General features: G+C 48.2%; 1 protein-coding gene across 3 annotated transcripts; it reads left to right on the forward strand.

Moving 5' to 3' along the window:
- The first annotated feature begins 1,848 nt into the window (after nt 1-1,848).
- Nucleotides 1,849-16,174, forward strand: LOC129022960 (glutathione S-transferase theta-4-like). 3 transcript variants are annotated; one of them, XM_054469348.2, is made up of 8 exons: nt 1,849-1,932; nt 3,286-3,464; nt 3,548-4,698; nt 6,095-6,182; nt 8,601-8,751; nt 10,024-10,200; nt 11,553-11,724; nt 14,697-16,174. In XM_054469348.2, exons 3-8 carry the CDS (start codon nt 4,575-4,577, stop codon nt 14,705-14,707), a joined length of 723 nt encoding a protein of 240 aa, XP_054325323.2. In that variant the 5' UTR covers nt 1,849-1,932; nt 3,286-3,464; nt 3,548-4,574; the 3' UTR covers nt 14,708-16,174. The 3 variants fall into 3 exon arrangements, with proteins under 3 accessions (XP_054325323.2, XP_054325322.2, XP_054325324.2); XM_054469347.2 differs by lacking the exons at nt 1,849-1,932; nt 3,286-3,464; nt 8,601-8,751; nt 14,697-16,174 and having other exon boundaries at nt 4,458-4,698; nt 9,870-10,200; nt 11,553-11,868; XM_054469349.2 differs by lacking the exons at nt 1,849-1,932; nt 3,286-3,464; nt 8,601-8,751; nt 14,697-16,174 and having other exon boundaries at nt 4,458-4,698; nt 9,990-10,200; nt 11,553-11,868.
- The last annotated feature ends 3,029 nt before the right edge of the window (nt 16,175-19,203 follow it).

The following is a 19,203-nucleotide window of genomic DNA, read 5'->3' on the forward strand; positions in this document are numbered from 1 at the left end:
ACAGTGTTACCATGAGGCAAAGCTCAGGGCCACAGTGGGGAGAGAGCACTCTGGAGAGTTGGGAAGAGGCCAGTCTAAACAAGCAAGCAGAAAACATATTGTTGCAGTCTTGCCCGTGCACCACAATGTACCAGTCTCTCATTGTGGGATATCACCCAGAACTCTTTGTCTCACGACCAAGAAAATTAGGGAGTGTGGACACAAAGGGTAAGGTTGGAGCAAAAGTTTAATAAGCAAATGAAGAAAGCTCATTGCAGCCCGTGGGGGGCCCAAGCAGGTTGCCCATTATGAGGCTGGGTCTGGGGGTTTTTATGGACTGGGAAGGGAAGGAATGTGCTGACTGGTCTTGGAGAAAGCACTACTCAGCTTGGCCCCTGGACCTTGAGGGACCAATCAGGAGCTGAAGTGATAGCCTGGCCCAGGACCAATCAGGGGCTCACAGTCTAAAGCACATCCAAGAAAGGAAAGTGCCCACTGGAACCCACTGTAGCCCACCGTGTACATGTCCACAAAAGGAGAAGAGACTATTTCCTGGAAGCCCACTGGTTATACAAAGGACAAAGGCATTTCTATGTTGTGTCTTGTTCCCTTAGCAAAGTAGCTGTGGGCATGTCTTAGGCACAAAGATCAAAGGTGTTTCTGTGTTGGGCCTTGTTCCTTTATCTGAGTGGGCCAGAGGTTTGTGCAAGTTTCCTTATCTGCGCCTGAAGCCTGATTTTTCAGGCTGTTCCTCTGTTTAAAGGAGTTTTACCAAGGACCCACCTTAATTAGCTAACTTTTCTCTCTCAATATCACTCTCACTACAGTGAGGATGGCAGATTTAACATGGGGAATCTAGATCAAAGACTGTGGCCTTATGGTCTTGGTGAGAGTTAGGCCTGAATCCCATCCATGGTGACTGCAACGATTCATTCATATCCAACGCAAGCATTCCCTGAGGCACTCTGGGAAGCAGGACACCATGAAACACACTGGCAGAGGAATGAGTGCAAAACAGTTGGGTCAGGGGTCCAGGGGAAGGAACTCCAAGGTCTAGCCATTAATGAAAGTCCTTAGCAGTGGTTAGGTACAAACACAGCAGGCACAGGCATACTCCACTAGAAACTGATTTTATTAACTACGTAGACTGCACAGACTGAAAATCTGAATTTGGTGTTTCACTGGTACGCTAAAGATAAGGATCATCAAAGGTTTATGCAGGGAAACAGTGACCACCATGGTGTCCCAGGGTCATTAGAGGAAAATTCTGCATGGAACATGTGGAAAGCTACAGAAATGGAGACTCCCTGTAGGCTCCCCCACACCACCCCTACATACTTTGACATTCAACAGACTGATAGGGTATATAGATAAGAGGATGGGGACCTCATTCATTCAGTTTCAATGCAGCTTCAGCACTGACATTGCATTTCCAGGTTTGGCATTCTGGGACATGGGTTTTACAAGGTGCCTAGCTCCAGAGAATTCTCAGCAAGAGTTAAGAGAGAAGATGAAGTTCTCTGCCCAGGAATGCCCAGAGAAAGTCCCTGAAGCCAACCCTGCCCTGTGCTCTGGCCCACTGCAGCAGACTATGGACAGGAAACAGCTCAGAACTGGTGGAGAAGGGCTGAGCAACTCCTGGAGCTCCAGAATTCTGGGAAGGGCAGGTGAGAGGAGCAGCAACAGGGCTTGAACTCTTCCTGGACCTGACACACTATCCACTTTTGCAAGACAGAATGACATCCCTTTTGAGCTGTGGATGGTGGAGTTGGCTTGGGGTGAGCCAGGTGGCTGGGCTGGGCCCCATGGAGTGGGTGCCAAGGACCAGGCCCTGCACTGAGCCTTCTCTCCTTTCTGCCCACCAGGGGAGCACCTGAAGCCTGAGTTCCTGAAAGTGAACCCCCTGGGGAAGGTGCCTGCCCTCAGAGATGGCGACTTCCTACTAGCAGAGAGGTAATGGTGACCTGGTGCCCACCCAGGGTCAGAGCCAGGATCTGCCTGGGTTCTGGGGCTCAGAGTTGTAGGGGGAGGCAGAGGCGAGAGGGGAGATCTTCCCCTGGCTTGGAGATCTTTCCAAATCACTGAGGCTCCTTCCTCATTTCAGCCTGTGTAGCTCTGATGCAGAGGCTGGACCCAGGGGCACCTTTGGGCTAAAGCTGGAGGCTGGAACCTGGCTAGAGCCTGAGCCAGCTGGAGCTGCCCAGGTGGGGAAAGGACATAGGTCACCCACATAAACCTGGACAACCTGAAGCCAGCGGGCAAGGCTCGGGCTTGAGGCTGGCTCCTCCCCAAATGTCCCCAGCTCATCCTTTCAGAGTCCCAGGAGCTGGGCAGACCCAGGGGAGACTCCACTTTCAATCCCAGCTCCCCACTTTCTCACTCCATGCCCTTGGGCAAATCACAGAACTTTGTGTGCCAGATTTCTCCTCTGTAAAATAGAGTGGGAGGAATAATGTATCCCCCTCCCAGGGCTTACCTGAGGATGGAAAATGGGCACCTAGTGCTCTGGGGCACTAGGAAGGGAACTTGGAGATCCTTTGGGCAGGGCCTACATGGCAGGCCTGCCTCTCTCACTCTAAGTGGGGATCCTGATGCCAGGGAGTGGGGCCTGGGCACAGAGGGCAGGATGGTATGGTAACTGGGAGGGGAGGTGGAAACACAGGCCCAGGGAGGATCAGAGTTGGAAATGGAGAAACAGAGTGGTTTGGTCGTAGGGAGATACTGCCTGGAGGGAGTTGCAGTATAGGGGAGGTCCTCCCCTGAAGGTGAAGGTGGGGAGAAAACCTGGTCAAATCACCCTGAGTATGAGCAATGAAGCCACCTGGCCCTGACAGGCTGGAGAAAAGATCTCTGACATCCCCTGCCCACAGCGTGGTCATTGTTTTATACCTGAGTTGAAAGTACTGGATACGGGGACACTGGTACCCATCTGAGCTGCAAGCCCACACCTGTGTGGATGAGTACTTCGCGTGGAAGCATGTCACCATCCAGCTGCCTGCCACCAATGTCCACCTGTGCAAGGTGAGCTTCCTAGGCCCTGTCATGCAGGCTGGGGCAGGAGCCTGGACCCCCAGAGATGGAAGGTACCAGTTGGTACATATTACATATTAGCTTCACTTCCACTGCCCTCAGCAGACATAACTAATCTATCACAGTACTCCTTCCACTAAGCCTGAATGAATCCTTAGAAACCTTCTGAACACAGAGCCCCAGAGGACATCACTAATGAATGGCAGCCAGGAAGGGATGGAGAGGAGGCCCAAGAGGCTTCCAAGAGTCTATGTTAAGCTGCTTCTATCCTCCCAGCCCAGTCTCTCCTGCCCCACTTCTTGGGGCAGCCTGTGGATGCTGCACAGCTGGAGCCGCTGTTGGGGAGGCTGATGCCAGCCCTGCAGCACCTGGATGGGGAGGTGCTGGTGGCCAAGCCCTTCCTGGCAATGGAGCAGATCTCCCTGGAAGACTTGGTGTTGATGGAGGTGATGCAGGTGAAGCTTTCCTACCCACCTGCCCTCTGGGGGGACTCTGGGCATGGGGCTGAGCCCCAACCCCAGCTGCCCTGTCTTCCCAGCCCACTGCTGTTGGCTGCGACCTCTTCCAAGACTGGCCCCAGCTGGCAGTGTGGCGGGCCCGTGTGGCGGCTGCCCATGGTACTGAGCTCTTCCTGGAGGCCCACAAGCTCATACTCCAGCCTCTGAACCACAGTGAGTCTCAGCAGGACCCCCAGCTGGCCCAGAAGCAGGTGCAGTTGCTGCAGGAGTGGCTCCGCTGAGTGGGTGCAGCCCACTGCACTGCACCCTGCTGTCTGCAATAAACATACTGCATGCTCTTCGCTTGTCTCCAGGCTTACTCTGTCACCAGAAATGGGGTCAGTCCCATTTCTGAGCCTAGACCTATTAGATCACAGCACAGAGTGAGTGGCACTCAGTCCTCTATGTGGGGCTCTAGTTACCTTCCTGGGCCACGAGGTGCACAGTCTGGCCACTGCAGCCCCAACCCAGGCCAGGAAGTTTCCAGGCTCTTCTGTGAGGCACACACCGGCTGAGTGCCCCCTGACTTCCTGGTGGTGGTGTCACCAGTGCTCCTGAAGTTCGCAGTTTCCTGTGTCTCTTTCTCCCAATTCCTTTCTAGTCATAGTTCAGGCTCGATTTACCTGTGGATACTCCCAGTCTCTACTTCTAGAATCCTCCAGGGATAATTCTCATTGCCTCTTCCTCATTCTGGACCCTGCAAAGCCCCTTTCGTCAGGTTCTGCAATGAAAATCCAGCCATGGGAATTCCTAGGCATAATCCCTTCTCAAACAGGTGTCTGTGAGGTGGCGCCACAGGACACAGACATATGTGAGGGGAGAGAGTAGGGTCACAGCTGCCACACCTTTGCCATGGGCCTCTGCCAGCCTACTCCTGGGCCTCCTTAGAATCCTTGCTGCTGTGAGAATTGCAGGCTTCCTGGCCTTATGACAACACAAAGGGAAACAAGAGGTTTCCCTGGGGAACACAGGATCCTGGGCCCAGATCAGAGATGGCACAGGGCCAGGGACTCTGGCCAGACATAGGCCCAGGTCTGTAGCTGGCCAGCTGCAGCTGTGGGGCCTGGCATGTGTCTCAACATGGCCCTGGAGCTCTACATGGACCTGCTGTCAGCACCCTGCCGTGCCGTTTACATCTTCTCAAAGAAGCATGACATCCGGTTCAACTTTCAGTTTGTGGATCTGCTGAAAGGTCAGCTCCCACTGCTGCCTGGCAGGCCCGGTCCTGGGGGGAGGCAGGGCACACAGATTGGGGCTTTTCTTTTTTTCTTGTTTTTTGATGGAGTCTCGCTCTGTTGCCCAGGCTGGAGTGCAGTGGTGCTATCTCGGCTCACTGCAACCTCCGCTGGGTTCAAGTGCGTCTCCTGCCACAGCCTCCCGAGTAGTGGGATTAGAGGTGCACGCCACCACGCCCAGCTAATTTTTTGTATTTTTAACAGGGGTTTCACCATGTTGGCCAGGCTGGTCTCAAACTCCTGACCTCAAGTGATCTGCCCACCTCAGCCTCCGGAGTGCTGGGATTACAGGCATCAGCCACCACACCCAGCCTGATAGGGGCGTTTCTGAGGAGCAGAGACAGAGACAAGGGAATCACCCCAGAGGTCCGCAGGGAAGGAAAAGATGCCACAGGGCTTGTAGGCTGCATCCCTGTCTAGCCTACCTTAGTCAGTGCTCACTAATGACAGTCCCCACGCCAGAGATGAACAGGCTTTTCGACCAGAAGGGGGAAGGAACAGCAACTGGGACTCCCTGGGTTCCCACCAGGCACCCTGGCTTCCTTGTGGGATTCTAGGACCTTGTGAACTCAGCACCTGCCCACCAGGTTGGCAAAGGGGGCAGAAGTGCACAGTCCATCTACACCCATCCTCCCCAGTGTTCAGAAAGGCTCAGGGCTCCACTGATCTCCAGTGAGGGTCAGAGGGGTGGGCTCCAACTCCATCCCCAGCACAGAGGGACTCCAAAAGCTCAGCCTGCAAAAGCAGAAGCCTCTAGAACACAGAGGAAGAGACAGGGAAGCTGTGGAAATGAACGGGGTGCAGGTGGAGCCCCCAGAAATGTTTCCAACTGGAGGCAGCTGGTCCAGGAAGAGTTTCAGTTCCTGCCCCCACATCAGGTTCCCTGTTCAGATGACCCTGATTGTGTCCGAGAGGCTTCCCTTTCAATGTCCAGCTGTGTGCTGAGCCTGGCTTCCTTAAAGAGGGGACAGAGTGAGGACAGTGGAAGTGGATATGGGACTCAAGCCCTCAGGGCTTCGGGTGATTCAAAGGCTGTGTTTTCAGATCCAGCTTTGGGGGTGGGCACTGGAGGCCTCCAGCTTCTGGGCAAAAGGGTCATCCTGGTCCTGGGACACAGGTAGGAGGCACGGGAGTCACCAGACCTAGGGTGGAGCAGGCTGGGAGCCAGCAGTTCTGATCCCAGTCCAGTTCTGCAACTGCCTTGCCCTGTGACCGGGGGTGAGAGGCGATGTCCCTCTAGGCCTCAGTTCCCTCTTCTTGAGAAAATGGAGAGGGAGGCATTTGTGTCTCTGGGAGTCTCAGTTCTCTCTCCCCTGGAGTCCCACAGCCTCAGACCTTCCCTGCCCCTCCCAGGTCACCACCACAGCAAAGGATACATTGACATCAACCCCCTCAAGAAGCTGCCCAGCCTCAAAGATGGGAAATTTATCTTAAGTGAAAGGTAAGTCTTCCCCAGGGCCCTTGCACCGTCTGTCTCTACTCCTCCTGGGAGGATCAGTGTGAGCATTTGTCTGTTTTACCATGGAAAATCTCACACGTGCACTAAAGGAGAGTGAATACTAACTAATGAGGGGCATGAGGAACCCCACAAACCCATCACCCAGCTCTGACTGTTGCCAACTTCAGGTTCATTTTACATCATTTCTATTCCCCTGCCTCCCAGACACCCCATCATTCCAGTCATAAATGTTTAGGGGCCAGCTCACGCCTGTAATCCCAGCACTTTGGGAGGATGAAGTGAGGGGATGGCCTGAGCTCATGTGTTCAAGACCAGCCTAGCCTAGACAACATGGCAAAACCCCATATCTACAAAAAATACAAAAATTAGACAGCATGGTGGTCTGCACCTGTAGTCCCAGCTACTCGGGAGGCTGAGACAGAAAGACTGCTTGAGCTCAGGAGGCAGAGGATGCAGTGAGCCAAGATTGCGTCATTGCACTTCAGCCTGGGCAACAGAGTGAGATCTCATCTCAAAAATAAAAATAAATAAGTAACTAAATCAATAAATGTTTAGGAACATACTTTTCAGAGATAAGAGTTCTTAAAAAAAAAAAAAAAAGCAACAGGCTGGGTGCGGTGGCTCATGCCTATAATCCCAGCACTTTGAGAGGCTGACACAGTAGGATCACTTGAGGCCAGGAGTTCATGACTGCAGTGAACTCTGATTGCACCACTGCACTCCAGCCTGGGCTAGGATAGAGCGTAGTGTCACTACGATACCATTAAGATACCTCATAAAATTAACAATAATTCCTGGATTTCATCTAATATGTGGCTCCTATTCAAAACTCTTTGATTATCTCCTAAATATTTTCTTGGCAGTTTGTTTGGATCAGGATCCAAAGAAGTTCTTTTTTTGAGACGGAGTCTCACTCGGTCGCCCAGGCTGGAGTGGCGCGATCTCGGCTCACTGCAAGCTCCACCTCCCGGGTTCATGCCATTCTTCTGCCTCAGCCTCCCAAGTAGCTGGGACTACAGGCGCCTGCCATCATGCCTGGCTAATTTTTTTGTATTTTTAGTAGAGACAGGGTTTCACCGTGTTAGCCAGGATGGTCTCGATCTCCTGACCTCATGATCCGCCCGCCTCGGCCTCCCAAAGTGCTAGGATTAGAGGCGTGAGCCACCGCGCCCAGCCAAGAAGTTCTGAGTCTTGCAGTCGGTGGCTGTCTCTCCTGCCACATTTTAACCGATAGTTCTCTCCATGCCCTGACCTTTTTACCTTGGCATGGTTGCTGTTGGTGATAATAAAGGAGCCCTTGCCCTGCGGAGGTTCCCACACCAGCCATCAATCAGCAAGGCCTAGGACATCCCCTCCGAAGCATGTCTCCCCTCTGTCCCCTTCCCTCTGTCCCCATGGCCTCCACCATTCCCAGACACCACAACCTTCCCGATAGTTGCTGGCCCCTCTGTTGTCCATTCTGCCCCCTCGGGCTCACCCTCCATCCAGCACCAGAGAGATGGATCCTTTCATGCCCTGGCTTATACAATGCCTAATCTTAAGGATTAAGTCCATAACCTCCCTGCATCTCCAGGGGCTACCCTCTGTGGCCTCCACAGTGTCTCTGGCTGCCTCATCACTCCCCAATCTCCCCCACCCTTCTTCCAGTTGCAACCCCCTACTCTCCTTTCTTCAAATTCATCTTGCTCCCTTTACCCTCATATTTCAGCATGTGTTTTTCTTTGTTGGTTTTTTGAGACAGAGTCTTGCTCTGTGGCTCAGGCTGGAGTGCAGTGGCACAATCTTGGCCACTACAACCTCTGCCTCCCAGGTTCAAGTGACTCCCGTGCCTCAGCCTCCCAAGTAGCTGGGATTACAGGTGTGTGCCACTACAACTAGCTAATTTTTGTATTTTCATTTTAGTAGAGACAGGGTTTCACCATGTTGGCCAGGCTGGTCTCCAACTCCTGGCCTCAAGGGATCCGCCCACCTTGGCCTCCCAGAGTGCCGGGATTACAGGTGTGAGCCAGTGTGCCCAGCCTGTTTTTTGTTTTTGAAAAAGGATCTTGCTCTTTCACCCAAGCTGGAGTGCAGTGGTATGATCTTGGCTCACAGTAGCCTCAAATTCCTGGGCTCAAGTGATCCTCCCGCCTCAGCATCCCAATTCAACACGTGTTGTTCCCCTTGCTGGCCTACTCTTTGTTATACCACCGGCCCCCAACTCCTACTCACCCTGCAGGGCTCCTTCCCAGCCCTTACTGACTGTCAGACAGACAGCTCTGGTGAAGGACTTTCTCGAGGCAGTTTGGGCTCCTCTTTGCTCTGGAAGCCCCAGCAGTTGAGCCCAGGCCACACCGGGGTGGCTGATGTAGCAGCACTCAGGAAGGCAAGGGCAGTGCCCCTGACCAGCTCCTTCTGCAGCGTGGCCATCCTCTACTACCTGTGTCGCAAGTACAGCGCACCATCACACTGGTACCCGCCAGACCTGCACGTACGTGCCAGTGTGGATGAGTTCATGGCTTGGCAACACACAGCCTTTCAGCTGCCCATGAAGAAGATAGTCTGGCTCAAGGTGAGCAGGGTCACTTCTGGGGCTTGGGGACAAGGGGACAAGGGGACAAGGGCTCAAGGGAGTCAGGAAGGCTGGAGGCCAGTTCTGGCCCTGCTGACTGCCAGTGAACTCAAGTAAGTCTCCCTCCCTCTCTGGGCCTCATTTCCTCAGCTCCTTCTCCTGCCTGCCTTACAGAGCTGTCAGGAGTGTGCACTGAAACAATGGGCATGAAAGAGTCTTATTAGGGTGAAGGGAAGGGCATACAGGAGGGGCTGATATGACTCACCCAGGACAGCATTCGAGGCATTTCATTCTGAACTAGACAATCTCAGCGTCAAAAGGCCCACAGAAGGCCAGGCGCAGTGCTCACGCCTATAATCCCAATACTTTGGGAGGCCAAGGCAGGTGGATCTCTTGAGGTCAGGAGTTCAAGACCTACCTGTCCAACATTGTGAAACACCGTCTCTACGAAAAATAGAAAAAAATTAGCCGGTGTGGTGGTGGGCACCTGTAATCCCAGCTACTCAGGAGGCTGAGGCAGGAGAATCGCTTAAACAAGGGAAGTGGATGTTGCAGTGAGCCGAGATCATGCTACTGCACTCCAGCGTGGGTGACAAAGTGAGACTCCAACTCAAAAAAAAAAAAAAAAAAACATGGCTCATAGAAAATTTGAAGATGGCCGGGCACGGTGGCTCATGCCTGTAATCCCAGCACTTTGGGAGGCCGAGGGGGGCGGATCACAAGGTCACGACTTCAATAACAGCCTGGCCAACATGGTGAAACCCCGTCTCTACTAAAAATACAAAAGTTACCCAGGCATTCTGGCACATGCCTGTAATCCACGCTACTCCAGAGGCTGAGGCAGGAAAATTTCTTGAACCCAGCAGGCTGAGGTTGCAGTAAGGTAATATCCCACCACTGCACTCCAGCATGAGCAACAGAGTGAGACTCCGTCTCAAAAAAAAAAAAAAAAAAAAAAAAAAAACCAAAAGAAGAAAAAAGAAAATTTGAAGCTGACAAATAACCAGTACATGTGTCTCTGCTTCGAATTCTATGCTTGTGACAGGCATCACTAATCAATCACAGGACTTATGCCTGCTGAGCTCCCCAAATCCTTGTGAACACATGGTTCCCTGCAGCTTTCACCAATCAGAACTGCTGAAAGAGGTGAAACTACTTTATGTCCTGGGAACTGTTCAATATCAATCCGGCAGACAAGAGTACAGAGACCTGACAGGGCAGGTGGCCCTGGAGTGCAGCCTCCTCTTCCCTCCTCTTCCCAACCCTGGCCAGTTGCTGATCCCAAAGATAACAGGGGAGGAAGTTTCAGCTGAGAAGATGGAGCATGCAGTGGAAGAGGTGAAGAACAGCCTGCAGCTCTTTGAGGAGAAGTTTCTGCAGGATAAGATGTTCATCACCGGGGACCACATCTCACTGGCTGACTTGGTGGCCGTGGTGGAGATGATGCAGGTGTGGGGTGGGTTGGAGGAGGGTTAGACCCTGGGCAGAGGTAGGACTCCTGTGTGACCAGTGGGGCCATCACTTGAGGATAGGCTGGTGAGGCGGGAAAGGCAGGCGGGGCTGTCGTGGGGGCTGCGGGAGCCAGGTCTGGGGGCCTGGACTCAATCTGGGGGCAACAGGAAGCACAGAATATTATGAATCAGGAGGGATCACAGTTCTCCACACTTGACAAAGATTCTTCGGTGTGGGAGGAGCTGAAGGGTGAGCCTGGGATAGAGAAGAACACTGCATTTCCTGCTCAATCCCCCAGCATCCCAGATACCTCCTCCTCTTGCTGGACTCTCCAGGAAATGTTCACTGGCTTCCTGGGTGTCCTTCTGGCCCTGCCTCTTTCCCAGAGCTCCAGACAGACAGCTCTGGAGGACAGCTCTCCTAGCTGGGTCTGAGGGGCATCCACTGTGCATTTGGAGCAACACCTGAGTGTGGGGCATTTATGTGGCCTCTACATGCAGGGGAGGGGGACCAGTTCTGCTTCTCAAGACACTGGCCAGGGTCTAAACTGGCCATCTTGCATACCAGCTAGGGCACTGCACACTGACCAAAGAGACTAATTTGCATATCAGCCAGAGATATGCCAGGAGGAGGCACCTGGGGTCCTGGTGGGTTGACCAGAAAATGCAGTGTTCTTTTCCCTATCCCAGAGATCTCTGGCTAATATGAAAATTAGTCTCTTTGGTCTGTTTGCAGGGCAGATCAGCACCAGGAAAAATCATTCTGGCCTGCCCCAAGGGTTCAGCCATATGCTTCGTCCCCACCCCTTACATTTCACCCACCACCCACCCCTTCTTGGGCTTCCCAAAGATCTTGGGTGCAAACCAAACTACAGGGTAGACTGTCTTAGTGAGCCAGACAAACTGCACGGTAGACTGCCCACCAGGTCTCCCATCCTAGCCCCTGAGCTTGATCACAGTGGGAGGTTGAACATGGAGAGAAAAAACCTGAGTTTTCTCCCTCATCCACATACACACACCTGGGATAAGGGGTTTCCCTGGAAGAAGGCAGGATTCATGCGAGGTCGCAGGCTGGAGAAGTGGGAAGTGCCTGGGCCAGAAGCCCTCTCAGCATAGTTCAGAAGGCTTGGAGCAAGAAGACCAGTGACCAGAGACCCTGGAGGATTCTGAATCCTCCATCCCCACCTACATCTATTACATAGTCTGTGACCCCTTGCTCAGGCCTTTGGGGTCAACAGCCTAATTCTTTGCATAGGTAGATGTTGGGGACGTGGGCCTGAGGCTGTGGGAGAGGACCCAGATGGGGCTGGTCCCCAGGCTGACCACATCTTCGTCTTTGTCTATCCACAGCCCATGGCAGCCAACTATAATGTCTTCCTCAACAGCTCCAAGCTAGCTGAGTGGCGTATGCGGGTAGAGCTGAATATCGGCTCTGGCCTCTTTAGGGAGGCCCATGATCGACTAATGCAGTTGGCCGACTGGGACTTTTCAACATTGGATCCAATGGTCACGAAGAAAATCTGTGAGTTTCGAGAGAAGTACTTGTGACCCTAATCGCAGCCCATCCTGCAGGGCCTGGCTGGCTCAATGATCTGAGCCACCTTCCTTAAAAGAAATGCTAAAAAAAAAACTGTTCTTTGCCTAATAAAGAACTGGAACAACATAAGAGCTGCTGAGGAACAGACAGTTGGCATATGCATAGGGTCTGATGTGGAAGTGGGTGGTGGTTACAGATCCTTCCAGCTTCCAAAAAGAATTTTAAAAGTAAAGGGTTAAATATGATTACATTGTCAGTAATAATAGTTGGTGACTTCAATACCCAACTTTTTTTTTTTTTTTTTTTTTTTTTTTTTTTTGAGATGGAGTCTTACTCTGTCACTCAGGCTGGAGTGCAGTGGTGCGATCTCAGCTCACTGCAACGTCCACCTACCAGGTTCAAGCAATCCTCCTGCCTCAGCCGCCCGAGTAGGTGGGATTACAGGCGCATGCCACCACGCCTGGCTAATTTTTTTCTGTATTTTAGTACAGATGGGATTTCATTGTATTGCCCAGGCTGGTCTCAAACTCCTGAGCTCAGGCAAATCGCCCGCCTCAGCCTCCCAAAGTGCTGGGATTAGAGGCGTGAGCCACCGCACCTGGCCCCCACTTTCAGTAATAGAAAAACTACACAAGACCATCAAGAAAATAGAGGACTTGAAAAGCACTATAAACCAATTGCACACACTAGACATGAACAGAACATTCCACCTGACAGGAGCAAAATAAGCATTCTTCTAAAGAGCACGTGGAATATTCTCCAGTATAGAGAATATATTTGGTCCTAAGTCTCAAATTTAAGAAGACTGAAATCATACAAAGAATGTTCTCTGGACACAGTGGAATAAAGTTAAAAATCAAGAACAAAAGGAAAACTAGGAAATTCACAAGCACATAGAAATTAAACAGCACACTCTTAAACAACCAATGGGTCAAAGATGAAATCACAAGGGAAATTAAAAAGTATCTTGAATGAATAAAAATGAAAACACAACATGCCCAAATTTATAGGATGCAGCAGAAGCAGTGCTAAGAGCAAAATTTATGGCTGTAAACACATAAGTTAAAGAAGGACGATCTTGAATCAATAACCTAACTTTACACCTTAAGGAACTAGAAAAATAAGAGTAAACTAAACCCAACACCAATAGAAGACAGGAAATAATAAAGATTAGAATGGAGATAAATGAAATGGAAAACAGAAAAACAATAGAGAAAATCAATGGAACCAAAAATTGGATCTTTGAAAAGATCAACAAAAATTGGCAAACCTTTCGTTAGAATAGCCAAGTGAAAAAATAAGCTCAAATTATTCACCAAGAAAGTGGAGGATGGGTGCAATGGCTCACACCTCTAATCCCAGCACTTTGGGAGGCCAAGGCAGGAGGATCACTTGAGGCCAAGAGATTGAGACCAGCCTGGGCAACATAGTGAGACTTGTTTCTACAAAAAGAGTTATTATTATTTTTTTTAATTAGCTAGGAGGCAAGGCCCAGTGGTTCATGCCTGTAATCCCAGCACTTTGGGAGGCCGAGATGGGCGGGTCACCTGATATCAGGAGTTTGAGACCAGCCTGGCCAACATGGTGAAACACCATCTCTACTAAAAATAAAAAATTAGCTGGGCATGGTGGCAGGCATCTGTAATCCCAGCTACTTGGGAGGCTGAGGCAGGAGAATCGCTTGAACCCAAGAAGCAGAGTTGCAGTGAGCCAAGATCACACTGCTGCACTCCACCCTGGGTGACAAGAGCAAAATTTCATCTCAAAAAAAAAAAAAAGAAAGAAAGAAAAAATTAGTTGAGTGTGTTGGTGCACACCTGTAGTCCTAGCTAATTGGGTGGCTGAGGTGGGAGGATCACTTTAGCCCAGGAGTTCAAGGTTACATTGAGCTGTGATTGCACCACTGCACTCCAGTCTGGGTAACATAGGAAAACCTTATATCAAAAAAAAAAAAAAAAAAACCCAGACACCAGAAAGAAAGAAAATGGACACATCACTACTGGTATTAGAGAAGTACAAAGGTTTATAAAGAAATACTGTGAATAATTGTATGTGAACAAATGAGATAACCTTGATGAAATGAGAAAATTTTAGAAACATACAATCTACCAAAACTGACTTAAGAGGAAATATAAAATTTGAATAGACCTGTAAAAGTAAAGATATTAAAATATTAATTTTTAAAAAGTCCTACCAAAAAGCCGGGCTCGGTGGTTCACGCCTATAATCCCAGCACTTTGGGAGGCCAAGGTGGGTGGATCACGAGGTCAGGAGATCAAGACCATCCTGGCTAATGCAGTGAAACCCCATCTCTACTAAAAATAGAAAAAAATTAGATGGGCCATGGTGGTGGGCACCTGTAGTCCCAGCTACTCGGGAGGCTGAGGCAGGGGAATGGTGTGAACCAGGGAGGCGGAGCTTGCAGTGAGCCGAGATCGCACCACTGCACTCCAGCCTGGGCGACAGAGCGAGACTCCGTCTCGAAAAATAAATCAATAAATCAATAAATAAAATTCCTACAAAGAAAAGCCCAGGACCAGATAGCTTCACTGGTGAATTCAACCAAAAGCGTGAAGAGTTAACACCAACCCTTCACAAACTCTTCCAAAAAACAGAACAGGAAGAAATATTTTTCAACTCATTCTATGAGGCCAGCATTACCCTGATACCAAAGACAGAAAAACACATTACAAGAAAATAAAGTTACAAAGCAATGTCCTTATAAATATAGATGTAAAAATCCTCAGCAAAATATTAGCAAACCAAATTCAGCAGCATATTAAGAGGATTATACACATTGACCAGGTAGGATTTATCCCAGGAGTACAAATGTGGTTCAATGTACAAAAACCAATCCATATAGCACTTCATAGTAATAGAAAGTCACATGATCATCCTAATGCAGAGAAGGCATTTGACAAAATCTAACATCCTTTTATGATAAAATTACTCAACAGATGAAGACTAGAAAGGAACTTCCTCAGCCTGACAAAGAGCATCTATGAAAAACCTATAAACACCATGCTTCATTCCTTGTGAAAGATCGAGTGTTTCCCCTCAAGATCAAGAGCAGGACAAGAATCTTCATTCACACTACTTCTATTTATTAGGGCAATTAGGCAAGAAAAAGGAACAAGGTGGAATCCAGATCAGAAAGAAAGAAGTAAAACTATCTTTAGTCACAGATGACATTATAGGAACTCCTAAGGAACTCACTTAAAAACCATTAGAACTAATAAGCAAGTTCAGCAAGGTTGCAGGATACAAGATTAATACACAAAAATCAATAGTATACATTTGCAGTAAAGGATCAAAAACAAAATTAAAACAACACTTTCATTTACAATAGCACCAAAAAGAATAAAATACTTAGAATAAATTTAACCAAAGAAAAGCAACACTTCAACACAGCAAACTACAATGTGCTATTGAAAGAAATTGAAGAAGCACCACCAAGCAATCTGACCTGAGCAAGCATGCAGGTTCAACAGAATGAGTCCTGCTCTTCAGCAAGCACCCATCTTGTGTTCAAGCTGGGTCTGTGAGGCAAGTCTGGCAACATAGAGATGGACACGCAACCAAATCTGGAATGCAGATAAGGCCAAGGGAAGGTGGATCAATCACTGGAAACATTCAACAATCCATGGAAGAAATGTTAAAAATAGAATCTCAGGGTCTAATGAAGTTGGAATATCTCTCTTCTAGGTATTTCTGTTGAAAACTGTTGAATAATTGGATAAAGTAACAGATAAGTATAGGGGATTATTAGGTAGCAATAAATGTGTAATAAATGTAAAAAGAGGGGCAAGTGCATACAAGGAAGTGGACGCTACTGGGTTTCTGTTGAATTGTTCATGGAAGACCATCAGCAGTTCAAGTCAAAAAGCTTGTCTTGAGGGACTGTGCCAGGCTCTGCAGCTACAAACATCATGGAGGAAGGTGTCTGCCCATTAGAAGCCCAGAGCCCAGAGGGACAGACTAGAGCAAATCCTCTCCGTCATTGGAGCTAGATGGGAAAACAAAACTATCTGATAACTAACATGCAATTTTACTTCTCTTACCTTGTTTAATCCTCACAACCACCTTGATGAGTAGTAGTATTATCCCCATTTTGTAGATGAAGAAACAAGTTCTTCAAGGGGAAGGGATCCTCAGAGTAGCATATGAATGAGAGGCAGAATCAGAGTCAGGACCTATATCTTGTCTTCTCCTTCCTAAAACTAGAAAAGTACCCACGACCAGGCAGTGTTTTTGGTGCAGAGGAAGCAGTAGTGAACAAAATACACAAAAATCTCTACCTTTAGTGCTCACATTATTGTGGAGGAAGACAAACAATAATCCCAGTAGAGAAATTAGAATGTTTTGCTAAAAAGTCCTTAGGTGGGGTGTCATGATGTTGGTATCTTATGTTCAAAAAACAGTAAGTTGAAACTGGGGTTGCATATATTAGTGTTGTTGTACTAGTCCTTTCATTTTCTGGATTTTAAATGTTTTCATAATTTAAAAGTTGGGGGAAAACTTAAAGAAGACCTTAATAAATGGGAAGACATCCCATGTTCATGATTGGAAGGCGTAGTAATGTTAAGATGTCAAATTCAACACAGTCTGCATTAAAATTCCACTTGGCTTGTTTGCACAAACTGACAAATTGGCCCTAAAATTCATGTGGAAATTAAAGTGACTCAGAATCTCCAAAATAATTTTGAAAAAGAAAAAGTTGTAGAACTCATGCTTCCCAATTTCAAAACTTAGTACAAAGCTAGTTTAATCAAGACATTGCCAATCAAACCACAATAAGACATCACTTCACACACTCTGTGAGGGGTATAACAGAAAAGACAGATTAAAAGTATTGTTGAGGATGTCTGAAGAAATTGAAACCCTTGTGTGCTGCTGCTGAGAATTTAAAATGTATAGCCACTTTGGAAAACAGCTTGCCCTTCCTCCAAAAGTTAAACATATATACACATATATATAAAATATATTATTATGTATATATTACATATTATATATATATATGGGTTAGTTTTTTTTTTTTTTTTTTTTTCTGGAGACAGATTCTTGCTCTGTCACCCACGCTAGAGGTGCAGTGGTGCCGTCTCAGCTCACTGCAGCCTCTGTCTCCTGGTTTGAAGCAATTCTCCTGCCTCAGCCTCCTGAGTAGCTGGAATTACAGGCGGGCACCACCATGCCCAGCTAGTTTTTGTATTTTTAGTAGAGAAGGCGTTTCACCATGTTAGCCAGGCTGGTCTCGAACTCCTGACCTCAGGAGATCCACCCACCTCAGCCTTCCAAAGTGCTGGGATTACAGGCATGTGCCACCGCGCCTGGCCAACATAGAGTTATATTATCCAGCAATTCCATTCCTAGGTGTATACCCAAAGACAACTGAAGACATATGTCCAGACAAAAACTTGCACATGAATGTTCATCACAGCAATATTCACAATAGCTGAAAAGTAGAATCAATGCAAAAGTCCATCAACGGGTGAATGGGTAAACAGAATGTGGTGTATACATAAAACGGAATATAGTTCAGCCACAGGAAGGGATGAAGTACCGTTATATGCTACAACATGGATGAACCTTGACACCATTATGTTAAATGAAAGAAGCCAGTCATAAAAGGTCACATATTTCATTATTCCATTTGAATGAAATGTCCAGAATAGGCAGATACTTCCTATCCACAGAGGTAGAAAGTAGATGAATGGTTACCAGGGGCTAGGAGAAGAGGGAAATGGGGAGTGACTGTTTAATGGGTACAGAGTTTCTTTTAGGGGTGATGAAAATGATCTAGAATTAGATAATTGTGATGGTGACAAAACTTTGTTAATATACTAAAAACCACTGAATTGGCTTAAAACCAATTGAATTTTAAAGTATATTTTGAAAGAGTGGATATTATGGTATGTCAATTATACCTCATAATGAAAATATGATTGCATTGTTCAAAAGAGTATGAAAGGAAGCATACAAAAAATATGAAACATAAAGTATGGCTCTTTTTATTCTAAAGTGTAGAAATTGAACATTTTGTCTCAGGATATAAAACAAAAACAAAGAAAGCTAAAAGCCCTTCCATTTGGCCATCTTGGAGTAAGACCTACCACAGTCCAGTGCCTTTTACTCAGCCCCACAGTCTAGCCTATTGTTTGCATGAAACTCTGTAGCTTCCACTCCTGTTTGACTGTTGGGTGTAAAGTTATGAGTGACCACATTGGGGGAAGGGAGGAAAACTCCCCATAAAAGTATATCCTGGGGGCCTGAGGACAGACCCCCCAATGACAGATGTGGACCCAATGACAGATGTGAACCCAACCACAGATGTGGGTCCAGGTATCAGAACGTGATATGCCTACTTGTCCCTATCTGGTTGTCCACACATAGGGCTTGGAAGGCAGCCATGTTTTATGTCATGTGACCTCCAACCAATGAGCTGATTGGCTTCTTCAACAAGAGCCCAGGTAGAGATTGCTGTCTAGAAGAGCCCATCAGATTCTAGAGAATCAGGCCTCTGGCAGTAGGGCACGGTGGCTCATGCCTGTAATCCCAGTACTTTGGGAGGCTGAGGTGGGCGGATCACCTGAGTTCAGGAGTTTGAGACCAGCCTGACCAACATGGAGAAACCCTGTCTCTACTAAAAATACAAAAAATTAGCTGGGCGTGGTGATGCATGCCTGTAATCCCAGCTACTCTGGAGGCTGAGGCAGGAGAATCACTTCAACCCGGGAGACAGAGGTCGCGGTGAGCCGAGATCATGCCATTGTCCTCCAGCCTGGGCAACAAGAGGGAAACTCCGTCTCAAAAAAAAAAAAAAAAACAAAACCAAAAGAGAGAGAGAGAATCAGCTCTTTGGCAGTGGAAACTCCCCTGGGAAGATGTCACAGGGTCCTCAGGGTCAGACACAGAGAGAAGGAGACATTGGGACATAGAAAAGAGGCAAGAAAAAAACATACCTTGCAGTCTGTGAGGAACAGAGTGGCCCCCAGGGGCCTCCAGCTCAGGTTCTGGATCAAAGCTCCTCAAAGTTTAAGGCGCATTTGGATCATCTGAGGATCTTATGAAAATACAGACTGTCTGATTCAGTAGGTCTGGGTTTGGGGGTGGGAGCCTGTTAGTACATTTCTAACAAGCTCCCAGGCAAGGCTGCTGCTGCTGCTGATCTAATGACCATAGTCTGAGGCTGGACAGAGTGGCTCACACCTATAATCCCAACACTTTGGGAGGACAAGGCAGGAGGGTCTCTGGAGGCTAGAACTTTGAGACCAGCCTGGGCAACGCAGCAAGACCTCATCTCTAAAAAACAAGAGAGAAGAAGAAGAAAAAGGAAACAAAAAGAAGACCTCAACTAGAGTAGGAAGCAGCCAGGCCACGTAACTCTTCGATGGAGAAAAGAGTTTTTTTCTTGAGTAAATTGGAGTGTACCCATGTTCCTTGTCAATGATGGTAACTTTAAATGTC

Source organism: Pongo pygmaeus, chromosome 23, assembly GCF_028885625.2.
Source record: "Pongo pygmaeus isolate AG05252 chromosome 23, NHGRI_mPonPyg2-v2.0_pri, whole genome shotgun sequence".
NCBI classification, from domain to species: domain Eukaryota; kingdom Metazoa; phylum Chordata; class Mammalia; order Primates; family Hominidae; genus Pongo; species Pongo pygmaeus.

Coding starts and splice junctions, on each gene's coding strand:
- LOC129022960 (XM_054469347.2), top strand. CDS start 4,575: ATGTGTCTCAACATGGCCCTGGAGCTCTACATGGACCTGCTGTCAGCA. Junction 4,699..6,094: donor GTTTGTGGATCTGCTGAAAG/GTCAGCTCCCAC, acceptor TGCCCCTCCCAG/GTCACCACCACAGCAAAGGA. Junction 6,183..9,869: donor AAATTTATCTTAAGTGAAAG/GTAAGTCTTCCC, acceptor GGTTCCCTGCAG/CTTTCACCAATCAGAACTGC.